This window comes from Suillus fuscotomentosus (genome assembly GCF_016647785.1).
Source record: "Suillus fuscotomentosus strain FC203 chromosome Unknown F5891scaffold_35, whole genome shotgun sequence".
Classification (NCBI taxonomy): domain Eukaryota; kingdom Fungi; phylum Basidiomycota; class Agaricomycetes; order Boletales; family Suillaceae; genus Suillus; species Suillus fuscotomentosus.
Genome location: NW_024539547.1, coordinates 327,288 through 353,757, shown reverse-complemented (window position 1 = coordinate 353,757; position 26,470 = coordinate 327,288). Strand labels below are relative to the sequence as shown.

The 26,470-nt window shown below is 48.0% G+C and overlaps 6 protein-coding genes across 6 annotated transcripts; 5 read left to right on the top strand and 1 right to left on the bottom strand.

Annotated features, from left to right (window-relative positions):
• Positions 1-1,706: 1,706 nt before the first annotated feature.
• On the top strand, positions 1,707-6,448 carry F5891DRAFT_981432 (uncharacterized protein; the record flags this gene model as incomplete). The annotated part of the gene is made up of 14 exons (XM_041377099.1): positions 1,707-2,120; positions 2,166-2,529; positions 2,609-2,697; positions 3,092-3,153; positions 3,266-3,388; positions 3,447-3,501; positions 3,679-3,715; positions 3,922-3,986; positions 4,159-4,197; positions 4,276-4,344; positions 4,413-5,631; positions 5,679-5,914; positions 5,966-6,254; positions 6,405-6,448. 14 exons carry the CDS (start codon positions 1,707-1,709, stop codon positions 6,446-6,448), a joined length of 3,105 nt encoding a protein of 1,034 aa, XP_041224612.1.
• Positions 6,449-14,597: 8,149 nt separating this feature from the next.
• On the top strand, positions 14,598-15,103 carry F5891DRAFT_954627 (P-loop containing nucleoside triphosphate hydrolase protein; the record flags this gene model as incomplete). Its single annotated transcript, XM_041375270.1, has 3 exons — positions 14,598-14,685; positions 14,731-14,873; positions 14,936-15,103. The coding sequence occupies 3 exons, from the start codon at positions 14,598-14,600 to the stop codon at positions 15,101-15,103; spliced, it is 399 nt and encodes a 132-aa protein (XP_041224611.1).
• A 61-nt stretch (positions 15,104-15,164) lies between these two features.
• F5891DRAFT_954758 (uncharacterized protein) lies at positions 15,165-15,756 on the top strand (the record flags this gene model as incomplete). The annotated part of the gene is made up of 2 exons (XM_041375278.1): positions 15,165-15,215; positions 15,277-15,756. 2 exons carry the CDS (start codon positions 15,165-15,167, stop codon positions 15,754-15,756), a joined length of 531 nt encoding a protein of 176 aa, XP_041224610.1.
• A 1,180-nt stretch (positions 15,757-16,936) lies between these two features.
• Positions 16,937-17,837, bottom strand: F5891DRAFT_1235423 (uncharacterized protein; the record flags this gene model as incomplete). Its single annotated transcript, XM_041369631.1, has 3 exons — positions 17,308-17,837; positions 16,998-17,261; positions 16,937-16,949 (listed from the first exon to the last, which is right to left on the bottom strand). The coding sequence occupies exons 1-3, from the start codon at positions 17,529-17,531 to the stop codon at positions 16,937-16,939; spliced, it is 501 nt and encodes a 166-aa protein (XP_041224609.1). The 5' UTR covers positions 17,532-17,837.
• A 25-nt stretch (positions 17,838-17,862) lies between these two features.
• Positions 17,863-21,080, top strand: F5891DRAFT_1235421 (ABC-2 type transporter-domain-containing protein; the record flags this gene model as incomplete). The annotated part of the gene is made up of 13 exons (XM_041369630.1): positions 17,863-18,134; positions 18,188-18,283; positions 18,334-18,555; positions 18,613-18,808; positions 18,859-19,074; positions 19,134-19,550; positions 19,604-19,707; positions 19,756-19,872; positions 19,925-20,039; positions 20,089-20,204; positions 20,253-20,417; positions 20,465-20,816; positions 20,868-21,080. Coding segments are annotated over 13 exons (2,601 nt in total), but the record flags the coding sequence as incomplete, so codon positions are not given.
• A 1,965-nt stretch (positions 21,081-23,045) lies between these two features.
• Positions 23,046-23,351, top strand: F5891DRAFT_954709 (uncharacterized protein; the record flags this gene model as incomplete). Its single annotated transcript, XM_041375275.1, has 2 exons — positions 23,046-23,177; positions 23,232-23,351. The coding sequence occupies 2 exons, from the start codon at positions 23,046-23,048 to the stop codon at positions 23,349-23,351; spliced, it is 252 nt and encodes an 83-aa protein (XP_041224607.1).
• Positions 23,352-26,470: the final 3,119 nt, after the last annotated feature.

Sequence of the window (26,470 nt, the reverse complement as noted above, 5' to 3'; positions counted from 1 at the left end):
GACATTTGCCTCGGAACCAGTGCCTTGGACAACTATCGGACACGACTTTGCAAGTAGTGAGGACGGGATGAACTTGCTTGGCTCGAAAGAAGGACGGCGAGGGTAGAGGCGGCAGATTCCAAATGAGTTGAAAGCAGACTGAAGAGTGTCTCTTAGCGTCAAAAGGACACGTTGGATTCTGGGACGGGTTGGGAGTGATGGGACATCAGGATTGTTGATGTCAATAAGATCTCCGGCTGGATGCTCGATATCATCAAAAGGCTTCGGAATGCGTCTCCTAGAATGCATCGGCTCCTCTGACATAGTCTAATGATCAGCAAACATCAGATACAGATCCTGCAGATTACGCACTCCAGGTATCATGATGAGATCCATCTCCAAAAGCGGGGCCTTCCAAGTCCATCGAAACATCAACATTGTGTTGACCTTGTTCTGAGTCCGAGCTGAGGGGGTGCTGCGAGGACGCAAGGCTGGGGGCATCAAATGACGAACAAGTTGTAGTACTACTTTGAGGCAGCCTCGCTAGGGGTTTGCAAGGGGCGATTGGTCTTGAACAGGCCCTTACTGCACGCACAGCCCTCGCCGGCAAGATTCTCCACTGATGTGCCAAAATTAGTATCCACGTTTCAAGTTGTAGTAGCCCAGTTTCGAAGAGAAACTTCATCACTCACTTGCGTTGAGCTTGCGACTGACTCGGAGTGGCTAAAAACCAGATTTGCCGAAGTTGCATCTCTCGCCCGCTGTAATCTCTTCTGGGTTGCAAGAACGCTAGACTTCTTGAAAAAGTGACAACTCCCGCGGTGCCTATTAAGCCCTCGATTATCTGTCGCCCTCTCCCAAGAGCAACCCTGCACTCCACAGCATACCATTAACAGAAGCAAGAGCCTGAGGACCCAGAGAACTTGAATGTCTGGGATTTGCATGAACCAGGCACCGGCGTTGAACCTGAGCAAGGCTTTCTGAGTTAAAGTAGAGCTACTGAGGTAGCCAGCGAGAACTAACTTCAAATCAGACCTTCAGGGAAGACAGCCACGTTCGATGAATCCTTAAACTTACAGTTCAGATGTTGAACATTGAACGACGATTTGCCAATCAATTAATCGGGTGCATTGAACACGCGAGTTTACTTCCGCTTGAAACACAATGTTTGAAACCAGTCCAGTGTCACATTTGGTTGGTTCCTTTGGGTTATGAATTGATCATACCTTTTCGGGCCTCAGATTTTTGGGCAGTGAATTGTAGGGAAGCCTTACCGTGGGATCTCAGAGAGTTCTTCCAGAAGCACTTAGATTCTTCTCCTGCTCAAATTTCAAACTCGGGGCTGAGCGCTGCGGCGCTGAAGCTTGCTAAGCTGCGCAGCCCGGCGGACGGACTCAGAAGGGTTGTAACAACTTGTTGTGACTCCAATCCACATCTCAAGATTTGGCCTGGAATGTACTAGTCATGGTACTCTAGTAGCCTAGTGACTCGAGTAAAGTTGGCTGTGTATAAATTTGTAATGGTAGATCCGGGCCAGTCTGACTCGATGATTACTAGTAGGAGTACTGGCAGTAGGATGACACTTCTCCCTTTTTGAAACGTTCACGGACTTGTACAAATCATGGGTATTTAATATAAGTAGCTAGCATCTGGTTGGTTTGCTTTGAAACTCAGCCCCCTCCTCTTGTTGTATTATTGAATCCGTCAACTAAAGTTGAACTTCACACATGCACACTTCAAGTCTTACCTCTCCTCCCACCGGCAGCCCTATCAGAGGGCCTAATCCTGACCATCCAAGCAGGAAGGGACGTGCCACTGGTCGTGTTCAGAGGAAACTCGAGAAGGGTTCAGATAGCGCCCCCATTCAGTCTAGGACTTCAAGTCGTCATCTTTCACTGGGCAAATGCTACAAATGTCCAAGCTCGCCACCTTCATCTGACATTACCTATGATTCCTCAGATGATGATGTAATCGCTCCCATAACCCCTCCCCCCATACTTCGCGATCTGGCTCATTATGTCAAGGGCGCAAAAGAAAGACCCGAGACCTATAAGAGAACTAATCCTAATGTCATAGAACGCCTCTGTGGTGAGGAGTGTCCGGGATGCAATGGTTCTACGACTTCGTTGGACAATCCAAGGGTATGTGGGTCTATGTTTGTAATGATGTTGAATATTACTTGACAGTCGTTCCAGGACAAAGCTAGACTGGCACGCAGAGTAAAGAGCCTGTCTCCCGAGGCCCGTGCTCAAGCTGCAGTCGCTATCGGAGCTAATGTTGAATGGAGACATGCGCGTGCTGTGGCAGCAGCTTTGCAAATCGACGCAATTGTACAACACAAAAAGTTCATGTTCTTGACTCTTGAGCACGAAGCTAAAACATACGTCAATGCCCTCTCGGAACCGTTCGAAACCTCGATTGAGATGCTGGTTAACTGTACAGCCAGTGAACTCGACAATCGTGAAAACTGTAGTGTTGCCGCATACCAGGTTGAGTTGGATCAGTTCAATATAGCTGACAAAGAGCTGGATCACACCGAGAGTGAGATATGTGCGTACTTCCATGTGCCCGCGATATCATTTGCTGAATGACAATTGCAAGCAGTACAACTCATGGACTCGGATGCCAGTGCCACAAGTTCGGACGAAGACAATCTTGGCGGTAGTTTTGGCTCTATGTGTGGAACCTCAAGAGATTCCAACGAGTCCGATGACTGACGTAAGTGTGCATATATGTAGTTGAGCTTGTGCTAATTTTATGCAGCAGGTGCTGACGGATTCGACAGCACAATGTTGTACATGATTTTTCTGGTTGAATGAAATTCTTTTCTTTCTACGGACATTTCTCCCTTTGAACTCATATGTTGCAGAGATCGTGGCGCGGGGCACCACATGGCTCTTTTGTCCTCATTGTAGTACCGACAATCATTGAATTCTTGTAATCTATGATCCTGTGTGGAGTGCATGAGTTATGAATTTCGCATTGCCAGTGATGTTGCATTGAATCAATAACTCATGCGCGTATCAGGTATGATTATTACATGTTTATCAACTTTTTGTGTCCATTTTTGTTCATTGAGAGAAATTCAACTGTGTAGACAATACTTAGTTAGATTCGAAGTCTAATGCTCAGTGTCCCTATTGTATCTCTGGAGTTACTAACGAATGCCCTGGTGTGAGTTGTATCATCGTTCCCGCTGATCGTACCTCCTGGAAAATTTTTAACCCTCGATCAATCTACTTGAGGCCCATCTATTAAGCACTGGTATTACTGCCGGGCCCATCAGATGGGATTCGGATCGAAACCTATTTTTAACGGTCGCATTTGGTAGTTTATTTTCAAGAAGTCCCGCAGAGAGCCGCAGAGTCGTGGCACCCACGAAGCACTTCGGCTCCCACATGTTGAGAAGGTATGGAACCCTCAATCACGTGAACTTGAACCATACTACTACCGGACGCTCAAATCAGCAAAAGACCCACAATCTTGATTCTTCGCTTGTCAGAAGAAAGTTTGATGCTTACGGTGAGTTCACAGTGTGAACACTCGTGTTTACAAACACCGTCCAGCTGAGCTACACTAAATGTGGCTTCTCCAGAACAGATCTGAGTCTGACACATTTCATTTAAAGTCATCGAAACCTGTTTTGACCGTCGGCATCTGTTGATCTTCAGCGTTGGCATCAGAAACGGTCTTTAATAGAATCGGAGCCTGACCAGTGACCACAAACCTCTCAGAGGTAAGCATCATGGTTCTCTTACGCTAGATCGCGGCTGTTTAATTTTACCTAGCTCGGCTTACTAGTCGAGGTGAACCAATCTTACCGTGACTAGATAGAACTTCACTCTGAACCAGATGAGTCGAACTAGGTCTGTTTCTCTTTGCTAAGAGTCATGGCGGGAATTAACGATGCGCACCTTTTAGGTCACATCTCAAATGAATTAGATTTAGCTGTACCACTCTATCGACTCAATGGGCCATTGAGTGACTGTTCAGGGGCCAGCCTCAAGGTAAGTGCAAGCAGATTTGTACGAGTAAGCATCTAGTAAAGCACCAGTTCGGATTAGTAGCGATAAGATCATATTTGTTAGCATGACTCGAGTTTGCGGCTGGGTTGTTTCTATACTTTCTTTTCTTTAATTCGGTGACCGTCATCGAGTCGCCGCGACAGCCTCCTACTAGGCCAACTTGACTCAACGGAGTACTAACAACACGAAAAAGGTAAGCACTTCCAAGTAAATCATGCAGCTGCTGTCATTGACCGAGTGCTGCATGATTCAGGAGCCTGTTGTTCACCAGGTCATTTTCTTGGAATGGCTCATTGGGAGCAAAACGGTGGCCAGTGGCCCTATCCAGGACACAGTCACGGTGACTTCGAGTCACCAAGTCACTTGCAACCGCCTGAGTCATCGCTGCCATTGAATACCAACATTCAGTCTACGCCTGGATTCAGGCTGGCGTCTGAAATCTTGCCAGCACACAATGTGACCACAGCCTCAGGCGGTGGTGAGCGCTCAGGTTATTCTGACCCCCACTGGCAGGACCGCGTGGGAGCAGCCAGCAGCCATTCAAGTTTTGACTCCCAATACAACGAATTACAGCTAGGGTATACTTCTCAGGCTGCCGCTGACGTGGCTACCTATGACCACAATAATTCCTATTCACAGGATTCCCTAGGTGGTAGCCAACACCAGCCTTTGGCGTCCGATATTCCCGGAGTGTCAAACACAGCATCCTACAGCTTCCAGTTGCCCCACTCGCAGGATCCCACTGCAGGTGGGAGCCAGCACCCGCCTCCGGTTTCTGGAATACCCACCCTTATTACGTCCTATACTACATATCAGAGTTCCAGCTCGCAGCCTGCTGTAGACTCGGATGGTAGCCAACACCTGCCTCTTGCTCCTGGAATGGCTGCGCCCATTACGCCCTATATGTACCAAGGTTTAAGCTTGCAGGAGCCTGCAGCTGGCCAGTATCAGTTTTCTGTTACGCCTCTGCCCAATATAGCTTCCCACAACGATTACAACCCCTACCTGCAGGAACAAGCCAGTAGCAGCCGCAATATGAGCTTACAACCTGTGCAACAGTTTGCTACAGAAGGCAGATTCTATCGAGCTATCAGCAGTCACCTCCACCACAGCTCTTCTAATGCATGCCAGAATGTCCTGCACGAATCAGCTCCGTCACAAACCTCCCTAAATTCGACGTCTTCCGATCCTATTCAGATTCAAGCGGCTCAAACTCAGTCGACTTTGTCGGGTTTGGGCGCCCACATCCCTAACGACGAAGGTTGCCGTCCCACTGATCTTCAAACTAAAAGTATGTCCGATAGGTTAGGTTGGACTAGGAACGCAAACCAGGGTGTCGCACATGCATCCCAACCTGAAAGTTTGTTCAATAGGTTGGGCCGGACTAGAAACATAATCCAAAGGATCGCACACGGATCCCCATATAAGGCGCCCCCTCCTTCCATACCACCGCAATCCAGTCGATCAATCTTGATATTGTCGTCAACACTCGACGATGTGAAGAAAGGTGCATCAATACGCATGACAACAAGTCTATTCCAAAACTCTCTTTTTCCGTCTATGGAGAACATTAACGAGTGGGCTCAGTCAGCGCTTGAATGTGCGGCTGCTGCGCACGATGAGAACAGTATGTATTTTCATTCGTGTTCATTTCATGACTCATCGATAAAACAGAGAGGGAACTTGGGCAGTGGATAAAGAGGAGAGAAGGGCTCAACACTCTTTCGCAACTCAAGCGCACCGTCAAAAGGCTCCACTCGAACTCCCGGGACTATGCTGAGGGATTTGTGGCAGGAGCATTCGGTCTATCCTTCGACATGTCCAAGGCAGCGACTGATATCACGCCATCGCGACAAGCTTATGCGACCCTTTTGTTGTTGACCAATGAATTCCTAGACACATTCGTCCAGGTAAGTATGTGAATTCACAAGCATCTGCTCACATTTGATTTTTCGCTGCAGCGGATGCAAAATGGGCAACTCAAGTGGTTTCGTGTCCCATTCGCGCACCCTGGCATTATCGGGATGGTGGAATACATGCTTGTTAATCAGCAATTCCGTCGTCACATAGAATTCGATTCTCCTGACTGGGAATCACGCCTCATAAATGTCATCGCCCTGGCAGGAATGATTGCTCGCTGGGTGGTGAGCAGATACTCAGTCAACGGCTGGTTCAAAGAGGCAGAACTTTACACACTGGCAAATGAAAAGTATCATACCGAGTTGAAAACTCGGATGTTTTCGTTGTCAGGTGATGAGGAGATACTGTTTCGCGAACTTTTACATACCATTTGTTCTGTATTGTTGTCACTCCCTGTCTACTAAAGCCTTCTACTAGAAGTAGGAGCAGGTACCAGGCATTCTGATCCATATCGCATTTTGTTTTTCTCTGATTCTGTAGTTAGAATAGTCATATCATATGCATGGAATGGGCAAGACAGATGAACATCTGTATTTTTAACCATTTACGCTCAAGTCACCTAGAGATGATACATTGATGACCAGATGCGGATGTCACGTGACTTTTGCATACTGTGTGACAATCTGTTGTTTGTTTTCATGAGTCATTCCTCTATAACAGCAAGTGAAGCTCATCGCACCATTATGTGTTTTTGGGCAGTGTGTAAGCTCCTCATTGTGTTTTGATAGACTTTGCAATTGATTTACCTGCCTAGGGCTACAAAAATTTCCTCTGCTGAATTTGCCTGCTTTTTCATCCGCAAATGCTGCGCAGATTACTTCAAGGAGAGGATGACAACGGAATACATATCATTGTTTACCAAGGATCATCTTTGAAGCTTCAGCAGGTCATAGACTGTGAAGCAGTCCTGGAAATCATATCAACAATAACCCCACTCGCAATTCTACTGGTGGTAAGTACTACTGCGAGCTTACCCATCGGGGACGAGCTCACTAGCTATCAGATAAGGTTCCTCATCAAGAATCGGCCCAACTGGACTCAAGTGCGGATATTACTTTCTGTCGAGTTAGCCCTCGACATTTGGGTCAGATTTGTTGAATAAGATATGTTTATCTGAGATATTCACTTCGCTGTTGGAGTATCAATCTCTTCTAAAGTAAGCTGTACAACTTGTTCATGTGTAGTACTTCATCACGAAGCAATTTGATCTGTTAATTTACAGTGTTGAAGTACAATGGCAGTACTATACTCAATTACAATAGCAATCACTAAAATTTCAAGGACTCATTGGTAAACTGTTGTGCTGCAGGTATTTGGCACAAAAAGATTGACTCTGAGTAAACCATGGTATGTATCAAATACCAATACCAGTATGCAAGTAGGCCAGGTGAGCTCATTTAATATCCAACTTGAGGCTCGTGCCGATTATAGACTTGATCCCTCCAGATCTCGAACTCACGAGGCTAAGTCTCTGCCTCTTGCACGGGGCTGAAGTTATCCCAGTTTCAGCGTTTTTTCCCATCCTGTCTACACAAAGTTTCCACACCGTCTAGCATCCGTCAAATTGATGCACCGTATTCACCCATGATGCACCTGTTCTTCCCATTCTCTACAAGCTTGTGATCAGAGGTAAATGTCTGTGGTCTTGTTATTGATTATGATCGCTAACGGCGGCAGTTTTAGCATCATGCGTCACTTTACCCAAGCTTTTGCTCGTCTACATGTGCTAAAGAACAAACATGCAACTGGATACCTTAGCATCGACTACTCTGACGCTCGATTCTACAGATGCACCATGCGCTTCCTGTGCACTAACTGGTCTTCTTGATAGTAAGTTGACTCTTTAGTAGATTGACGTTGATTATTACAACAGACTTGTTCGCTCCAGATTTTGAATTCACGAGACTGAGGGACTTGCAACCGCCTGAGTCATCGCTGCCGTTGAATACCAACATTCAGCTTACGCCTGGATTCAGGCTGGCGTCTGAAATCTTGCCAGCGCACAATGCGACCACAGCCTCAGGCGGTGGCGAGCGCTCAGGTTATTCTGACCCCCACTGGCAGGACCGCGTGGGAGCAGCCAGCAGCCATCCAAGTTTTGACTCCCAATACAACGAATTACAGCTAGGGTATACTTCTCAGGCTGCCGCTGACGTGGCTACCTATGACCACAATAATTCCTATTCGCAGGATTCCCTAGGTGGTAGCCAACACCAGCCTTTGGCGTCCGATATTCCCGGTGTAGAGACTCGTGCATCTCATAGTGTGATATGGCGCTTTACACTAGGGAGTATACAGCACCAACTCGCAGCATCACTCTGTGTACCATCCACAGTGATTCCTATATGACGCGCAGCTTTCCCGCGCAATGCGCGCCATGCGCGCACCATTCCTGCGCTTCGCGATGTATACGCGCGCGCGCGTTCCCGCGCTTGCGCGCCCTATGGCGCCAGCCATCCAGAAGCATCCATCCACTGTCCACCAAGCTCCCTAGTGCGTATATTTCCATTTCCTTTATTAGCATAGTTCCACCTTTATTTTTATCATGCATTCTCACTCATATATATATTTACATACCTACTCGGTAGCGCTTCGGCTCCGCTTGACCGCGCTTAGGCGCGCTATATAAGCGCCAGCAGTACATACTATTACTGACCTTACTTTTCCCTTGAACTTACTAGTTATCACCCACTATTTACTTAGCAGTACATAGTAGAAGTCTATTGGTCTACACTTTGCATCTATCTTTTCTTATATTGCTTTATATCATCACTTAAGCTTAGTCTCTTTTATTTCCGCTTACGCGCGCGCGCTTTCCCGCGCTTCGCGCTAATACGCGCGCGCGTTCCCGCGCCTTCGTACCTTGCGCGCACTTGCGCTTTCTCACGCTTCGCTGAAGCGCGTACCTCTAGATCTTCGCAGCACTCGCTTCCCCTAGGGTCGAACGCACTTGTCTCCTCAAGAATAGCAGACTAGGTAACGCGCGACCTCACAACATTTTATAGATACAGTTAGGAGCATCCTTGTTCCTCATTGTATTGTTGTTTCTACAACTGGAGCCCACCGCGAGGGGAGCAGTCAGCAAGATCTAGTTCCGCGCATTTCGCGCATACAGGTCAATATCTTTGCATTTCGAAAGCTAATCATTTTCTAGTCACGCATTCTTGCACCTTGCGCGCGCGCAATATTCCCACGCCTGTGCGCCTCGCGCGCGCACCTTTCTCGCACTTCACACTATTTAACGCATAAAGGTCAATCTCTTTGCATATTCAAAAGCTAACCAATTTCTAGTCACGCATTCTCGCGCCTTGCGCGCGCGCTTTCCCACCCCTATACGCCTCGCGCGCGCCTGTGCTCTTTCACACTGCAATGCCTTATAGAATGCCCATCCGCGGCACAGCAAACGCGCCCAAATTCGACGGCACTACAGACAACCTCGCTGAATTCATTGACGCATATGAGCAGCTTGCTGATGAAGCAGGACTCCAAGGACTCGACCGCATCAAAGGTATCATCCGCTACCTTGCGCGCGATGATCGAGAACTATGGGGAGGCATGCCAGAAGCGGCAGTAGATAATTACAGCGCCTTTTTAGATGAGGTGAAGGTAATGTATCCTGGATGGGATGGTAAAAGACGCTACGCGCTCGCGGACTTGCGCGCCATCGCGCGCGAATACGCTAACAAACCAATGCCCTCTTGCACAGAACTAAGCAGTTACCTGCGCGCATTCAGGAAGATTATGCAGCCACTCATGGACGAAGACCGTATTGGAAAGGCCGAACGCGACCGCTTATTCATGGAAGGAATCCCTAGCGATGCTCAGGCGCAAATCCGCTTGCGCCTTATGATCAAGTTCCCTGACCACCACCCATACGACCCATTCCCATTCATGGACGTCTTCGCAGCTGCGCAGTTCCTATTACCTGCGCGCACTTTTCCCGCGCCAAGCGCACCAGTAAGCGCACCAATTAGCGCGCCCACTATAGCGCCAAACACGCCAGTTAGCGCACCAGTGGCTAAGTGCCAAGATCGCTATCACGCGAGCCACGCAACCCAGGATACGACCACCAGTACTAATGCGACAGCAGGACTCTTCTATTGCGCACCCTCAGAAGTTGCACTTGACAAAAGGCCACCAGTTCCTATTCTTGCGCCTCGCGCGCGCGCCTTTCCCGCGCCTTCGCGCAATTCACACACACCTCCACCATCAACTATGCCAGCATGCAAAACTATACCAGACTGTATCACTCTAGATCACGAACTCGAGCGCGCGCTCGCGAAGCGCAACCAGATGTGCACTGCAGGCGCCTCTTCACCATCATCCTCATCAGCACCATCTCCTTCACAATCCGCATCATCATCACCATCAATCGCATCATTAGTAGTCAGGGATGACTCTAAACATTCATTGCACACTAACGCGCCATCGCTCGAATCGCGCGCGCCTATCGCTATCGCATCGCACGCGCCTACCGCTATCGAATCACCAGAAGTCAGGGATGACTCTAAACATCCATTGCACACTAACGCACCACTAGAAACATGCTCGCCCCTCGCTATTGCATCGCTTACGGAAGAAACCTCGCCAATCGCACCATCGCCATCACCGCTATCACCACTCGCATCATTAGAGGTCAGGGATGACCCTAAACATCAATTGCGCCTTAGCGCGCCTATAGAGGAGCCTCCTATCGCATCAGAGGCTCAAGTCGCACCTTGCATCAACCAGAGTTTGTCTCTGGAAATTCCAGATGTCACTCACGATCACGCACACATCGCGCTTTTTGCTTCCAGTGACTATCGCATGCCGGTAAAGCATCCATGCATCATACCACCTAACCACCAAGCAGAGCATGTCTCAGGCGACCCTGGCGCAACTCAGGCGCACCATATTGCGCCTGAGGACGCGCAATGCGTGCGCCTAGAGGTATTGTATATTTACCCTCATCTCATTTCGCGCTTTTTGTCTCTTTCATGTTTAAAGCTCTTAAGGAGCTATATGACCATTCCAAACACTTTAATTTCATCCTTGCACTACCCCTTGTTCACGCGCCATGATCACGCGCATCGCACAATACGCGCGCGCATTCCCGCGCCTCGCGCACTCATAATTTTAGCAGAGTTTTCACGCTATCGCATTTCTATCATTTCTCCCCCTTTAAATCACAAATTTTTCATTCAACTCAAGACATATTCCATTCAGCCATCCAGGCGCGACATAGGCGCGCGCCTGACACATACATATGCGCCTAACCCCCCTATCATCATCTTTAACTTTGCAATTTCCACATTTATTCGCATTCTTCGTACTTTTGCTTACCATGTCAATTTTGTTCCTGCGCGCCTTGATGCGCACTATTCTCCTTCACCTATGCGCCTACTGCGCCTTGATATACCACCCTTACAGCCCATTGGCGCAACATTTGCGCCTAATACTTCACTATATACATTTCTCACTAACACATTTACAGAGAAGTGGCCGTTCCTCGCGTGTTCGGCCAATATAATCAAATTCGCGCGAAATTGCACCAAGGCGCGCACATCGCGCGCATCCTATCAGCTTGTAGGGTGCCCCTACACCCCTTGCAGCGCCTTCCATTGGCGCGCCTTCAACCTGCAGCGCGTTGTGCAGGAATTCATTCTGCCAGTCACAAGCCCACCCAAGCGCGCCAGCCTCACACATTCCAACCCTACCTTGGGTAACGCGTTAGCTCGCAAGAGACGCGAAGTGCGCTATTACGCGCACTCGCACGCGCTCAAGGAGGAGGATCAAGCGCCTCAGCTGCGCATCAAAGAACAACGTATACCATCGCTGTTTCATAGGATACCATTCGTTTTACCCTGGGTTTCGTCCAGCGCTCTTTCATTTTATTTTCTCTCATTATAACGCCATCCAAAGAACTAATAACTTACTGATATATATGCACATAGGAGTCGCCAAAAAAACAAGAAAACAACCTTAGATTGTGCCCGCCTAGCTCAATAGTATTATTTTCTCTTCGCACGCATGACGCGGCACCATGCCCTTTTTACCTTAGAACGCGCACATATGCGCGCAGTCTTCCCACACTCACGCGCACATACGCGCGCAATATTCACGCGCCCATACGCCTCGCGCGCACACACATGCGCGCTTCCTGCGCCTCGCTCATAGGAAGGTGTAGATGTCGACAGCCGCAAAGTTTACCATTTTTTTCCTTCGCATTTTCACATATAGTTTTACTCACACTGTTCAAACCTTACCACCTAATATTTAGTGCGCCTAGCAGGACTTGGTTTGGACTTGGATTGGATCGCTCTTGGACCGCACCACTTCGCATCATACGCACAATACAACACATGCGACACTCACGCGCTTTCTCGCACCTTGCGCGCGCGCACTTTCTCGCGCTTTATGCCATATGCGCGCCACATCCATATCACTCTCACATCATCGCCTCACACCCAGGGAACACTATTCACACCAGAAGTCACCCTCACAATCCACCATGCTACGCTTCATTCCTGCGCCTTCAGTGCATATGCACGCGCACATTCTCGCGCCTCGCGCGCGCCATGCGTGCAACTTCCCACGCCTTCGCACCTTACGCGCACCTGCGCCTTCCCGCGCTTTGCACCTCGCGCAATAATTCCTGCACTCGCGTATTCATCGCCCAACAACCCAAGCATTGTACATGCATCGCACGCGCATACTATCACTCGAAATCCTCACCATGCGCGCGCTGAGTGGGGACACTCAGAATTTAAGTCCCTGGGAGATGTAGAGACTCGTGCATCTCATAGTGTGATATGGCGCTTTACACTAGGGAGTATACAGCACCAACTCGCAGCATCACTCTGTGTACCATCCACAGTGATTCCTATATGACGCGCAGCTTTCCCGCGCAATGCGCGCCATGCGCGCACCATTCCTGCGCTTCGCGATGTATACGCGCGCGCGCGTTCCCGCGCTTGCGCGCCCTATGGCGCCAGCCATCCAGAAGCATCCATCCACTGTCCACCAAGCTCCCTAGTGCGTATATTTCCATTTCCTTTATTAGCATAGTTCCACCTTTATTTTTATCATGCATTCTCACTCATATATATATTTACATACCTACTCGGTAGCGCTTCGGCTCCGCTTGACCGCGCTTAGGCGCGCTATATAAGCGCCAGCAGTACATACTATTACTGACCTTACTTTTCCCTTGAACTTACTAGTTATCACCCACTATTTACTTAGCAGTACATAGTAGAAGTCTATTGGTCTACACTTTGCATCTATCTTTTCTTATATTGCTTTATATCATCACTTAAGCTTAGTCTCTTTTATTTCCGCTTACGCGCGCGCGCTTTCCCGCGCTTCGCGCTAATACGCGCGCGCGTTCCCGCGCCTTCGTACCTTGCGCGCACTTGCGCTTTCTCACGCTTCGCTGAAGCGCGTACCTCTAGATCTTCGCAGCACTCGCTTCCCCTAGGGTCGAACGCACTTGTCTCCTCAAGAATAGCAGACTAGGTAACGCGCGACCTCACAACATTTTATAGATACAGTTAGGAGCATCCTTGTTCCTCATTGTATTGTTGTTTCTACACCGGAGTGTCAAACACAGCATCCTACAGCTTATGCACCATGCGCTTCCTGTGCGCTAACTGGTCTTCTTGATAGTAAGTTGACTCTTTAGTAGATTGACGTTGATTATTCCAACAGACTTGTTTGCTCCAGATTTTGAATTCACGAGACTGAGGGTTTACGGTTATGCGGGGCTGAAGACATGCCCAGTTCAGGCGTGTTTCACATATCGCCTGCACTTTGTTTCGCTGCGTCCGTCAATTCAATATAATGTATTCACCCATCACTGACATCTCTAGCTCTCTCACTTTGCTAACTAGCACTACCAGCCTACCTCTGTTCTATTCCACGCCAGATCCACCTACACCTGCTAAGGTGTACTACATCAGGTATTCCTCCTAACCAAGACCCGTACGAAAACGCTGATGCGAAGCATTCATCCATTGTCATCATGCCCTCTGCATTCACTCACGAATTCAACACACCCGCTTTCCAAGCGAAAATTTCTTCCAGCACCGGTCTCTTCATTAACCGCCAGTTTCTGGATGGTTCAGATAATCTTACTCTGGATCCGAACGTACAATCTACTGCGCCCGCCAATGCCTAGCCTCGCCTGTGCATCATGGCTGCAGACCCTCGCATGAGTGAGGGAGAGCTAGCCGTAATCAATGCAGCTGCAGTGACGCAGGAATATTGCGTCCAACCACACCTTGGTGCGTCAAAAGCATAAGCATTGCAAGACGCCGAGTAGTTATTGACAAGCCCTCAAGACTACCGCACCGTTTCTGCAATCAATGGGTGAGTGTTGCTACCATAGCCAATGAGTGATCTGACTGTGTTCCTACAGCCCGCTTGTGATGCTTGACAATGTAAAGGTGCGCGGCGTTTTGATATTGGTTTTGATTTTGTTCTGGTCTTACGTTACCTTTGGTTGGGTTGTGCTGACCTACATACTTGCTTTTTTGCGTAGTTTCCTTCATACAATGAGATCGTACAGCTAACCTTACCCGATGGATCGAAGGGAGGCAGCCAGGTTTTGGAAGTTCAAGGAAGGAAGGCGATTGTTCAGCGACGCATGTCGAATTCACAGGAAGCAGTATGAAGTTACTTGTGGCCGAGGACATGCTTGGCCATATTTTCAACGGTTCTGGAAATCCCATTGATCAGGGTCCAAAAGTGTTTGCTGAGGATTACTTGGAATTAATGGTGCGTGGGTCTTGTGAAGACTTGGCCGGCTCTTAGTTGAACAGTGGAGCAGGATACCCAATCAATCCTTACTCGCGCATATATTCCGAGGAAATGATCCAGACTGGGATTTCGACTATCGATACGATGAATTCAATCGCTCGTGGACAAAATATTCCTATGTTCTCTGCTGTCGGTTTACTGCACAATGAGGTACATATGAAGTCTACTAATGATTAAAAAAAGCCCTCAAGGGAGCTAACCGAAATGCGCAGATCGCAGCGCAGACCATACGTCAAGCCTGTCTGGTGAAACGTCCCACCAAAGACGTCCATGATGGACACGAAGACGATTTTTCTGTCGTGTTCGCAGCAATGGGTGTTAACATGGAAACCGAACGGTTCTTCAAAGAAGACTTTGTGTCAAATGATTCAATTCGTTAACGCGAAATTCCAGTCCTACAGGTATGCATCTGATACGTTTCTTCTCATGCATGCTTAACGCATGGTGTCTCCGTCAGCCATTGTTATGTTGAACATGGGAGGACCTTTGACGGTACGTGAAATATCATCTTGTCTCAATTTCTCTCATACCATGTCATACCACTCTCTCACAGGTACCAGAGACCTATGACTTCCTCAAAAACCTGTTCATGGATGGCGACCTCATTCCGTTACCTTTTCAACGCGTTATAGCTCCTCTCATTGCCAAGTGGCGGACCCCTCAAATCGAGAAGCAGTATGCTGACATTGGCGGTGGTTCTCCCATTCTCAAGTATACAGAGATGCAAGGTGCTGGTATGTGTGAATTACTGGACGAGCTGCACCCAGAAACTGCTCCGCACAAACCTTATGTCGTGTTTCGTTATGTGAACCCACTGACACAGGAGACCGCTCAGAGGATCAAGGCAGACGGTGTAAAGAGGGCAATTGCGTTTACCCAGTATCCACAGTACAGCTGTAGAACGACTGGAAGCAGTTTGAACGAACTTTTCAGACGGGGTAGGGCAGGCGAGATGGGGGACATCGAGTGGAGCGTGATAGACCGCTGGGGTACTCATCCAGGATTCATCGAGGCACGTTTTCAAATCAACTAGTCCTTGAATAACACATTGCCAACCTACCGTGACTGAAGTACTGATACTTAGGTTCACACCAGAAACAAAATATTGTTAGGCGTTGTGCTTTGATGTCCCGTTTCAGGTGCGTATATATAGTGTGTTTGCTTGGAATTGCCTCGATCTCATGATATAAATTAGGAACGTCTTTCTCCCTTCTATCAAGGTTTGACCAGGGGAGATTACGACCTCACCCTGAACCCACTCTACAACGAGGTGTTGAATCTCCAGCCAACTGGTTCCCAACTTCTATAACCACATAAGTTCCGAGCGTCTTTCTACCGTTCTAGCAGTCCATCTTTTACCTCTTGCAGTGAATGTGCCTCACTGTGAGCTAGTCAGGCGTAATGCAACAAACAGCCTATGACATGCAACATCTCTAACGGTCTGATTTGGTGTTTGATATTACACCGTGACGGAGCTCAACTTACTTTGCACCTTAAAACGTTCAACACGAACTAAGTTTTTATCAACTCGCAGTTCCAAAGTTTTTTCCATCATATCATTCGAAATGTTGCATTCATATCGTGATGTTTTCCAGACCTTTTCCGCGTATCGGAAGGGATCGCCTCCAGTTACGTCTGACGCTGACCGTTCTCTCGAGTTCCCTCGCAGACCTGGCTCTCAATACAGATCGAAGTTGAAATGCCAATCGGCATCCCAAACAACTGATGTCAGATCAGATAGTGACAAGGAAACTTCATCACTGCCTCTAGTCTGGGTGAGTGATCCTCTACTTTCTATCTGGTGGACAAAATGAAACAATGGCACAGGTTGAGGTCCGAGACAACGTTATCCCGCCTCATGCTGTTCCATTCGCCTCGGACAGTCACAGACCTCTTTTCATAGCCCCAGCCTGATATCGAAGGTCGTTGTCAGCAGTCCCCGAGTCCTGCGGAACATCCGGTGAAGGTACAACAATTCAGATGGTGAGTCTGAACAATGTTGGGTCTATGCAGAACCTAGCTGCTATTCGACCCTAAAGGGTTTCTGGACTAGGCTTAAGGCTCAGAGGAGAGGAAATATACTGAAAACTTGCTGAGCACTCAGACTCATACTGGTAACTGGTGAAAAGATTGATTGCTTATGTAAGCTACAAAAAGTGCCAACATAAAGTAAGGTAAAAACAGTCTCTACAAACCCAGCCAGAAATGAATCCCTACACCGGTTCGCTAAAAGAGGTTTATTGGAGGGTAAAGTACTTGAATGATATCACGCACGAAGGAGACACTTTGGACCCAAGATTGACGGAGGATAAGGACAACGCGACACCGTCGGCGCTCTCATTTATCCTCCTGTCATCGTCTAAGATGGCAGACTTCGACGTGTTTCCATCGATAATCCTGACAGTACGGGAATAGGATGTGAGATTTTGCTTGACCTCGCTTTCCGTCTTTTGATCATGATAGTCTTCTCTCCCCTCCACAGTTTGGCGCTTGCAATCTGTGGATACATCCTCCATCTTACCCTCAAGTTTCGGAATACTAGATGATTTCAGTTGAGAGTAAACACAACGTAGGAAAGACGTACGGGGAGACTTGACTAGACTTTTCCCTGGCTACGTCTTGATCGTAGAGTTCCTCATGTCTGTCAGAAGCCAGAAAGGAACTCTCGCCCCAACCTGGCTGAGTGTGATGGAATTTCTCATGTGCGTACACATCAGTCGCTTCGAGTGTCATGCCCTCACTCTTTGCTTCGCAAGTGCTCATGACGGCATGGAAACTTGGCCCTGCTCTCGCATGCAGTAACACCATTATTCTGAAACCGTCAGTTCACATCCCTGACTGCCATCTGAATGTGCTACCTTATTAACGAGGCTGGCTTCCCACCCGGGGTGCTCAACGTCATCTCTGGTTACGGAAACACTGTCGGTAATGTCATCTCTTCGCATATGAGGATAGAGAAGGTCGCCTTCACTGGCTCAACCCTTATTGGTCGCAAGATCATGGAGGCTGCTGCGAGGAGCAACCTCAAAAACGTCACCCTTGAGCTCGGTGGAAAGAGTCCAAACATCATCTCTAACGATTCAGACATTGAACAAGCTGTCAACTGAGCTGCATCTTCCAGGCTGATGTCAAAGGACCAATACCCAGAACGGCCGAGGAGATGGCAGCTTACTTCCTCGCATCTCTGCTAGGGCAAGCAAACCGTCAATCGATTGATCATTATCGCGACCACCACGTGGGCAAACCCGAACGCAGGGAGGCATACAGAGCTAGTGCGGTGATGGAGCATGCGCCTCATGCGCCCAAGAGTAACTCTTATATGATATCAATCCCGATGCAAGTCAGGGCAGTAATGGTCCGCCGGGTTCAGATAATAAAGGGTGATGTCGCATCCCAAGTGGTGCAACTTGTGTGCGTACCAATTATATACTCATTGTCGATATAACATGTTGATGGCCTCCAAGTGCACAAATATTCCAAGCTATCATGATGGGTACCGTCTTCTATCACCTCCCTGACGCCACTTCTGGTTACTTCTCCCGCAGGGGCATCTTATTTCTGTGTGTCCTTCTGCATTCTTCTGCCCCCGATGTTTCTAATCAGTCTACAGTGCATTGTTTTTTGGCGCCTTGTCCGCTATGGCAGAGATACCCGCTCTCTATGCTCAACGTCTCATAGTTCTCCGTCACCACAAAGCAGCGATGTATTATCCTTTCATCGAAAGTCTGGCTCACACGGTCGTCGACATACCAATTACGTTCATCATCCAGGGCATTTTCTCTGTACTTCTCTACTTCTTGGTCGACCTTCAGAGGACAGCAGCGCAGTTTTTGTCAGTGATTTCCTGTCTACAATTCTATGGCACAGATCTGATATACCTTTCTGATAGCATATTCTTCTTGATAGTATTCACGATGACGACCGCGATGAAAGGATTTTTCAGGCTGGTCGCTGCTGCTTTCAAAGAAGAGTCTAGTGCTACATCAGTAGCTGGCATTGGTGTTTTAGTCTTCTCGCTATACACGGGTTATACTATTCCTCGGCTCAGCATCCCGGGCGCCCTGCGCTGGATTACATACTTGAATGTAGGATGTCGTATTTTTTTTTTGAGTGCCATGCTGAAACATCTTTTCAGCCTCTTGGGTACGGTTTTGAATCATTGATGATGAACAAATTCCACACTTTGAACGGGACATGCTCTACCTTAGTCCCTCAAGGTCCTGGGTACGAAAATGTATCGCTGGCTAATCAGGTTTGCACCACAGTCGGAGCTCAGCCTGGAATGCCAACTGTCGATGGTAACGCCTTTACCTACCTATCTTATGATTACAAGTACAGCGATCTTTGGCGCGTAGGTCCCAATTTTATTTTCCGATGTGAGTCATGACAACTTAAATTATTTTCTATCAGAATTACGGTGTTATCTGTGCATTCGGTGTCGGCTTCCTTCTGTTGTTGCTCTTCGCAACCGAATTCAACACGGGATCTGCATTTGATTCTGCCATCACCCTTTTCAAACAGTCAAAAGGCGCAGGATCTGTTGGACCCGCCAATGTACGAAGAGATACGGAAAAAGCAGGACCATCAGCACCTGATGAAGATGAGGAAAAAGCTGGACCATCAGCACCTGATGAAGACACGAAACAACAAAGAAGAGTATCCGATGGAAAGAAGAAACATGCGCCGCCAGATATCTTTACGTGGCACCATGTGCAGTACGTCGTACCAATTTCAGGGGGACCAGAGAGGAAGTTATTAGACGATGTCTCTGGTTATGTCGCACCTGGAAAGCTCACCGCCCTCATGGGTGAATCGGGTGCGGGGAAGGTTGGCGTCATCTTACTGCTCAATCTCGCTGTAGACTGACAAGACCGTGATAGACTACTCTGCTCAATGTCCTTGCCCAGCGCGTCGATGTTGGTGTTGTCTTAGGCGATCGTTTCATCAACAGACAACTGCTCCCTGCAGATTTCCAAGCACAAACGTAAGGAAAAGTCAAACAGTTGGTGGGCAATACTAAAAACTAGTGCAGGGGATATTGTCAACAGATGGATACCCATCTGCCCCAAGCCACTGTTAGGGAAGCTATTCTTTCCTCAGCTCATCTTAGACAATCGGAATTTGTCCCTATGGAGGAGATTCGAGCTCAGTGTGTCCTCTTTTACATCATACCATTGACAGTTCCGACTGATATTATTCAGCGTTGACAAGTGCGTCCAAATGTGCGGCCTCGAAGCCTATGCAGATGCAGTTGTAGGCACGTTGGGTGTTGAACATAAAAAGTGCACGACAATAGCTGTTGAACTGGCCGCGAAGGTATTTACGTCTTTGAAGGTTTGCATCCTCGAACTTAACGTGCCAACAGCCCAAACTTCTTCTTTTCCTTGATGAACCTACATCTGGTCTCGATTCTCAATCAGCTTGGGCCATCATAACATTCCTCCATGAGCTCGCCGATAGTGGACAAGCCATCTTGTGCACGTGAGTCTTGTATATGTCTGATAGCGTCCACAATCTGAACTTGATTAGCATTCACCAACCTTCCGGGGAGCTTTTCCAACTGTTTGACAGACTTCTCCTCCTTCGCAAGGGCGGCCAAACCGTCTATTTTGGTGAAATTGGGGAAAGGTCTTCTACAATGTTGAAATATTTTGAGCGTAATGGAGCTACACCCTGTAATAAGGATGCCAACCCGTAAGTCCTTTGTTGGTTCAAACATTCATGAAATTGAGTTATGGCAGTGCGGAATATATGCTTGATGTCATTGGCGCTGGAGCAACCGCGAACACATCTGTTGATTGGCATAATGTCTGGCAATTTTCGCCGGAAGCTGCTGCCCTTGAAGATGAGCTTGGACGCATTCACACTGAAGGTCGATCTCGTCCTGTTGTTCAGACAGAACTACGCACACAGTTTGCTACTTCATGGAAGCACCAGACCATTGCTCTTACACAGCGCAACTTCCAAGCATATTGGCGGAATCCAACCTACTTGATGGGAAAGCTCATTCTCAACATCGCCGGTGGTCTATTGATTGGTTTCACATTCTACAATACGAAAGATTCCCTCCAGGGTACACAAAACAAACTCTTTGTATGACTTCCGACATTTGATGAAGTAGCTTTGTTGGCTAATCGGTCTCAGTCCTTTTTCTTAGCCACGATTTTATGTGTCCCCCTTTCTCAACAGATGCAGGCGGTCTACATCGACATTCGGTCAATTTACGAAGTCCAGGAGCGCCAGAGCAGGATGTACAAATGGACTGCTCTCGTCACCTCTCAAATCCTCGTCGAGATACCTTGGAACATTTTCTGCTCGTCGGTCTTCTTTGTTTGCTGGTACTGGTCAGTCGGATTCTTTTGGTATCTTGTGGGTATAGCATGTTATCATACAAGCTACACTTATGGGACATACATGAGATCTCTATCTAACCCTCACGCAGTGCCCCGTTTCAATTTGCGAGATGGACAGAACAATATGGACCCTTATTTCACCAGCTGGAACCATGGTCAGAGTATTTTAGCCTTAGAGGATCGTATCAGCACATGCATAAGTTTTCGCTAGAGACATTACCATTCAGTCTGAGTGCGCCTTTCGCACTCTCAACATCCTCGCTAACTTCTGGCACCAGCTTGGCATGGTGCCGGTCGTCTCCCCTCGTAGCTTAAACACCTTCGCCAACTTTTGGTGCCACCTTGGCGTGGCACCGGCAGTCGTTTCGTCCATCTGTACAGTCCCCACCTCCCCTGCCGTAGTCCCCGCCTCCCTCCCTCCGCGTCTCATCACTCTCGGCGTAGTCCTCGCCTCCTGCTGCCGAGGTCTCACCACTCTCTGTGGAGTCCTCGACTCCTTCCTCGCCTTCGCCCTCTCCGCCATTATCTTTCTCGCGCGATCAGCTGAACAATAAAGCTGATCGCTCACCAAATCAGCATACGTGTGCCATTGAATACCAGGACGATCAACTTACATTATCCTGGGGTCCCATCTTACAGGTAAGTATTTTGATTGTGTTGTGATGTACAGATCTTAACGTTTGGAACGATGGACGAAGGTAACAGCTGTGTTTCCATTTTCGGCGAGAGCGTCGCGCCTGTTTCTAAACCGACTCCGAATTTCGATATGGTACGCACAGCTTTATTTACAGCTATTTACAGATATAATGGCACTGGCCCAGCCCCTCGCCCTACAAATGCACCCCTTGGGCACTCAAACACTCCACCTTTCAAAAGTTTCGGTTTACTGGGCTGGCGCGGGGATGGTGCAGGCGTTGATGATGGAAGGGCGGCCGTTGCACGTAGCCGACGCTCTGAGATGATGTTATTGAAAGCATTATCATTAGGAAGAGACAACACACCTTCAACTTTGCCCAAATACTCTCGGCAGGTAGCACCGTAACGACCAAATGTTTCGTTGTGTTATTACATTGCGAATGGTTAATACGTGAAAATGCTTGTGGAGGCCAACGGGCCGAGTCTTTATTACGGATCGGAAGAAAATAATCTACACTGTTGAGGAAGTCGCCTGGGCTGTCAGAAATTTTATTGAGACGTTGAGGTACTACGCAGTTGTTTGGCAAAGGCTTTGGATCCAAACAAACGCATCCATATTGAGAACAGTCACGTGGGGACACTCTCATTCTCGCTCATTGGTTACTACTTACGGTCACTGGATTTCATGTCTGACGCAGGATACAACCATGCTCGGAAAGCATGGTAGAAACTCGGACGATGATACAGCTCGTCTGCTGGATGGTGAAGACGGTCCCATGCCAGCTACCGACGCCCCCATAAATCCGAGAGGATGACAGCGATGATGATGTTGGTCCTATGCCTCTACCTGCAGGCGCAAATGGTGGAACTAAAAGGAAGCGCAGAGGTGAGTCGTATGATGATCAGTCTATGAATTATGCAAAGCTTAATGGATTTGATGCTGCTGCACAGACTTTGACCCAAGCATTTGACGCGAAGGCTGCCGGCAAGCTGTTCTGGGACCCTCGTGATGATACTACCATCCCTGATGAGCACGTTTTCATCGTGTCTTGGGTGGATTACTGCAATAAATATGGAATGGGTTATGCCCTGATGGATGGGTCTGCTGATGTACACTTTAATGATAGTACGACCCTCACACTCTCAGCGGATAAGCAGTGAGTCCTTGTCTATTTCTGATCTTTACATGACCCAACACATCTCCCAGTCACTTTGACTACATCTCCTCTCGACGCCACGGACCTGTCTACATTAGCAAGAACTTTTCTGTGACCGATGGAGGACCTCAAAAACAAGGTATATCCTCTCGAGCATTTCGAGCGCTACCGTAATCATGGACCTCCTGTACGGCGACTACGAGTACACTTTCGAGGACCATGACCGTACCAAGGGAATGGATTTCGTACAGAAGTATTTGCGCATGAAACACGTTATTGTGTTCAAGATGAGTCATGACGTCCTTCAGGTCATTCATTTCACCCCTTCTTAATGTGTTTGATAATTGACGCTGTGTATGTAGTTCAACTTTTACGATCACTCAAAAGTCATCCTCTCATCTCATGGTTTACTGGTGACGCATATTGACAAGAACTACAAGATTGCACGACTCACGCTCAGCGAAATTATGGCACTATCTTGACAACCTCCTGCTGCAGATCCCGAGCAGGCCAAGTTCAACCAGCGACTTGTAGACAAATTCAAGTACTGCAAGGAGGTACTTACGTCCATCCATAATGCGAGCGCCTGGGCCAACCAAGCCGCAACTGATGACGACGCGGGGATGGGAGGAGGGTTAGTCAGCACGAAGACGTCTAAGGCATCGTTGTGGTGATGCGTGTGATGAATGAAGCGCATTTATACTTGCATAAGCTGTCGGTTGTGTTAGGCCTCCGTAGTTTGTTTTCATTTCCTTTTTTCGCATTCTGTGTCTGCTCATTATAACATATCAAGCAAGTTTTCGCTCTCGTAGGCATCAGTACCATGTTATGAGTTTTCTTTTAGCTTTCGTAAAGCACCACAGGCATATGTGCCGTTTGATTATTTTCTACTCTGACATGGACAGCTTGTCGCTCTCCGAGATTGTCAATTTGTCGATATCAACTTGGATTTTCCACAATTCTGTATGAGCATCACGTGTGGTTCCCAGGACCCGAGGCTAATAGTAAAGTGTTGTTGAGAACAATCAAGTCAGTGCCATCACTTGGTGCTGCACTTGTCCTAGTGGGTGACGCAGCCCATATTCATTCACCCGCAGACGACCAGGGTATGAACCTGGCCATCAGGGCTTCGTTGTTGTCACGAAGTAAGTCCGAGAGAATATCTATGGAGCGAGTATCTCAATCTCAAAACAGGACAGACTTTATCATTACTACGTCGGTTGACGGACATCTAAAATTCTGGAAGAAGCACTGGGACGAGGGTATCGAATTTGTGAAACACTTCACATGAGCCCGATAACTGGAGTATCATCAAGTGCAGATGGACAGCTTTTTGCCAGTATCTCGGAAGATGGGTCTGCAAAAGTGTTCGATGTGCTCAACTTTGGTGCGCAAGTGGCCCACATTTTTTATCTTGGCGCTGACTAGTAAACAGACATGATAAAGCTCGGGTTTACCCCTCACGCGTGCTGTTTGGTACATAGACGAGGGCAAGTACAAGGCCTGCTGGCTGTGTGAGCATCTTGTGCAATTTCCTGGTTAATTTCTAACAAAGTATATAGCTCGGAGCAAGGGACAGGTACCATACGGCTTTATGATGGTCGCGGTAATGATTCCCCACTACTAACAATCGAAGAACTTCATCGTCTTGAATAACACTTTCACCCGATTCCTCTTCCTTTGTTACATTTCTCTTCCAGATCGTCAAATCCGCATGTTTGCCTTCCTGAAAGGCAAACTAACTCGAAAGCACAACGAATCGTTGACAGCAATCCAGGAAATGCAACAGGCCAGTACCTCAATCCATTGCGTAGAGGACATGGAGTTTGGTAGGCGGCTGGCAGTGGAAAGGGAGCTTGAGATGCCAGGCCCCGACGGACGAATCCCTGCAATGTCAACCAATGTAGTGTGGGACGAAAGCGGGGCATTTGTCTTATATCCGACCTTACTCGGAATCAAAGGTTGGAAGTGACTTCTCTTTGGCAGACTCAAAAACTGATATGTTGCTGTTTCTCAGTGGTCAACACGGTGACGAACCGTGTTGTGCGGCTACAGGGAAAGGATGAATCAGTTCGATGGATGAACCTTGCATTGTACCAGGGAGCGCCTGCAAAGAAAGGGCTAGCACCTGTATGTACCTATTCATGATTGAGGAACACTGACAAGCAACTTTTATAGGTGATGACAGCATCTGCGAATCCCATGCTTGCCAACAAGAGTATTCGAGACCCGACCCTCTTTTGCACAGGGTATAAACACCAGCGTTTTTATCTTTTTACCCGATCCGAACCAGAGTAAGCACTTTATCATTTGACCTTGCTACGTCTTCATATCTGTATCACAGAGACAGCGAAATACACGACAAAGACGTCTTTAATGAACGGCCGACGCGTAAAGAACAGTCCATTGCCTCTGCGACTGCCCTTACTAAATCAGGACCATCACCTTTTGGCTTCATCCGCAGTGATTCACACTTCCATGGGCGACATACATATGCGCCCATTTCCCCAGCAATCTCCACATCGCGACTGCCACCCCTCTCGTCCTCTTCGACGTCGCTCTCACGGTCCCCATCAATGAACATGCAGCAGAACACGGCTCAATCCGTCGCCGGACAAGGTTACACGCTGAAAGTGTCGTTCGACACATTTGAAAATCCCACCGCCTCCATGTTCTCATTTACCCTGCACGTGCAATCGGATGGATACACTAGGAGCAGGGCGACGAGGGTATTTCTTTGTGCATCGAGTCCAGACAAAAGCAGATGTTACGCCCTTGACTGGGCGCTGGAGAGTTTAGTGCAGGACGGGGATGAGCTAATCGTATTCAGAGGTATCGACCCAGAGGATTTAGGTGGGTGGCTCGTACTACCTGGGCCTATGCAAATGTTCAATTATAACTTAGAGAAGGATCATGAACAACATACCCATATTCCAGTCGTATGGTTACGATCGGCACTAAAACAATCCTCCCAGCCGGGTTCACCCTGCTTGTGATCCAGACTGGAGACCCATTGGGCGATGGCACAGGGGGGACGTCAATTTGGGACAGGGAATTTGAAGATGAGTTTTCCCCAGATTTGAAACATGACCAGTAATTATTTGGCGCTTGTCTCAGTCAAGATTTCATGGTTGATTGACTACATTACAGCCCGTATACCATCAGCATGGCAAACGCAGGTCCTAACACAAACGGCTCGCAGTTCTTCATTACCACTACAGCCACTCCATGGTTGGACAAGAAGCACACAATTTTCAGTCGCGCTATCTCTGGACTGGAGGTCATTCATAATATCGAAAACGTGAAGACGGACAAGATGGACAAGCCATTTGAAGTCATCAAGATTGTCAATGTTGTTGTCGAAACTGATTGGAGGCGTTTTGCAACACGTTCTGGAAATAATTCAGGGTTCGTCTCCGCAAGTAGACACGGGCAGGAGAACTTGAGTAGAGTATGCGACTGATTAGAGCTTGGTGAGGAAGATGTACATGACGTTGCTGGGACAACCATTGCCATTGCTTCATAAACGTCCAAAGGTCACCTGTCCGCTCAGGAATGAGGTCTGATTAGCCGAGATAGGAACATGCGACTGGATAAATGA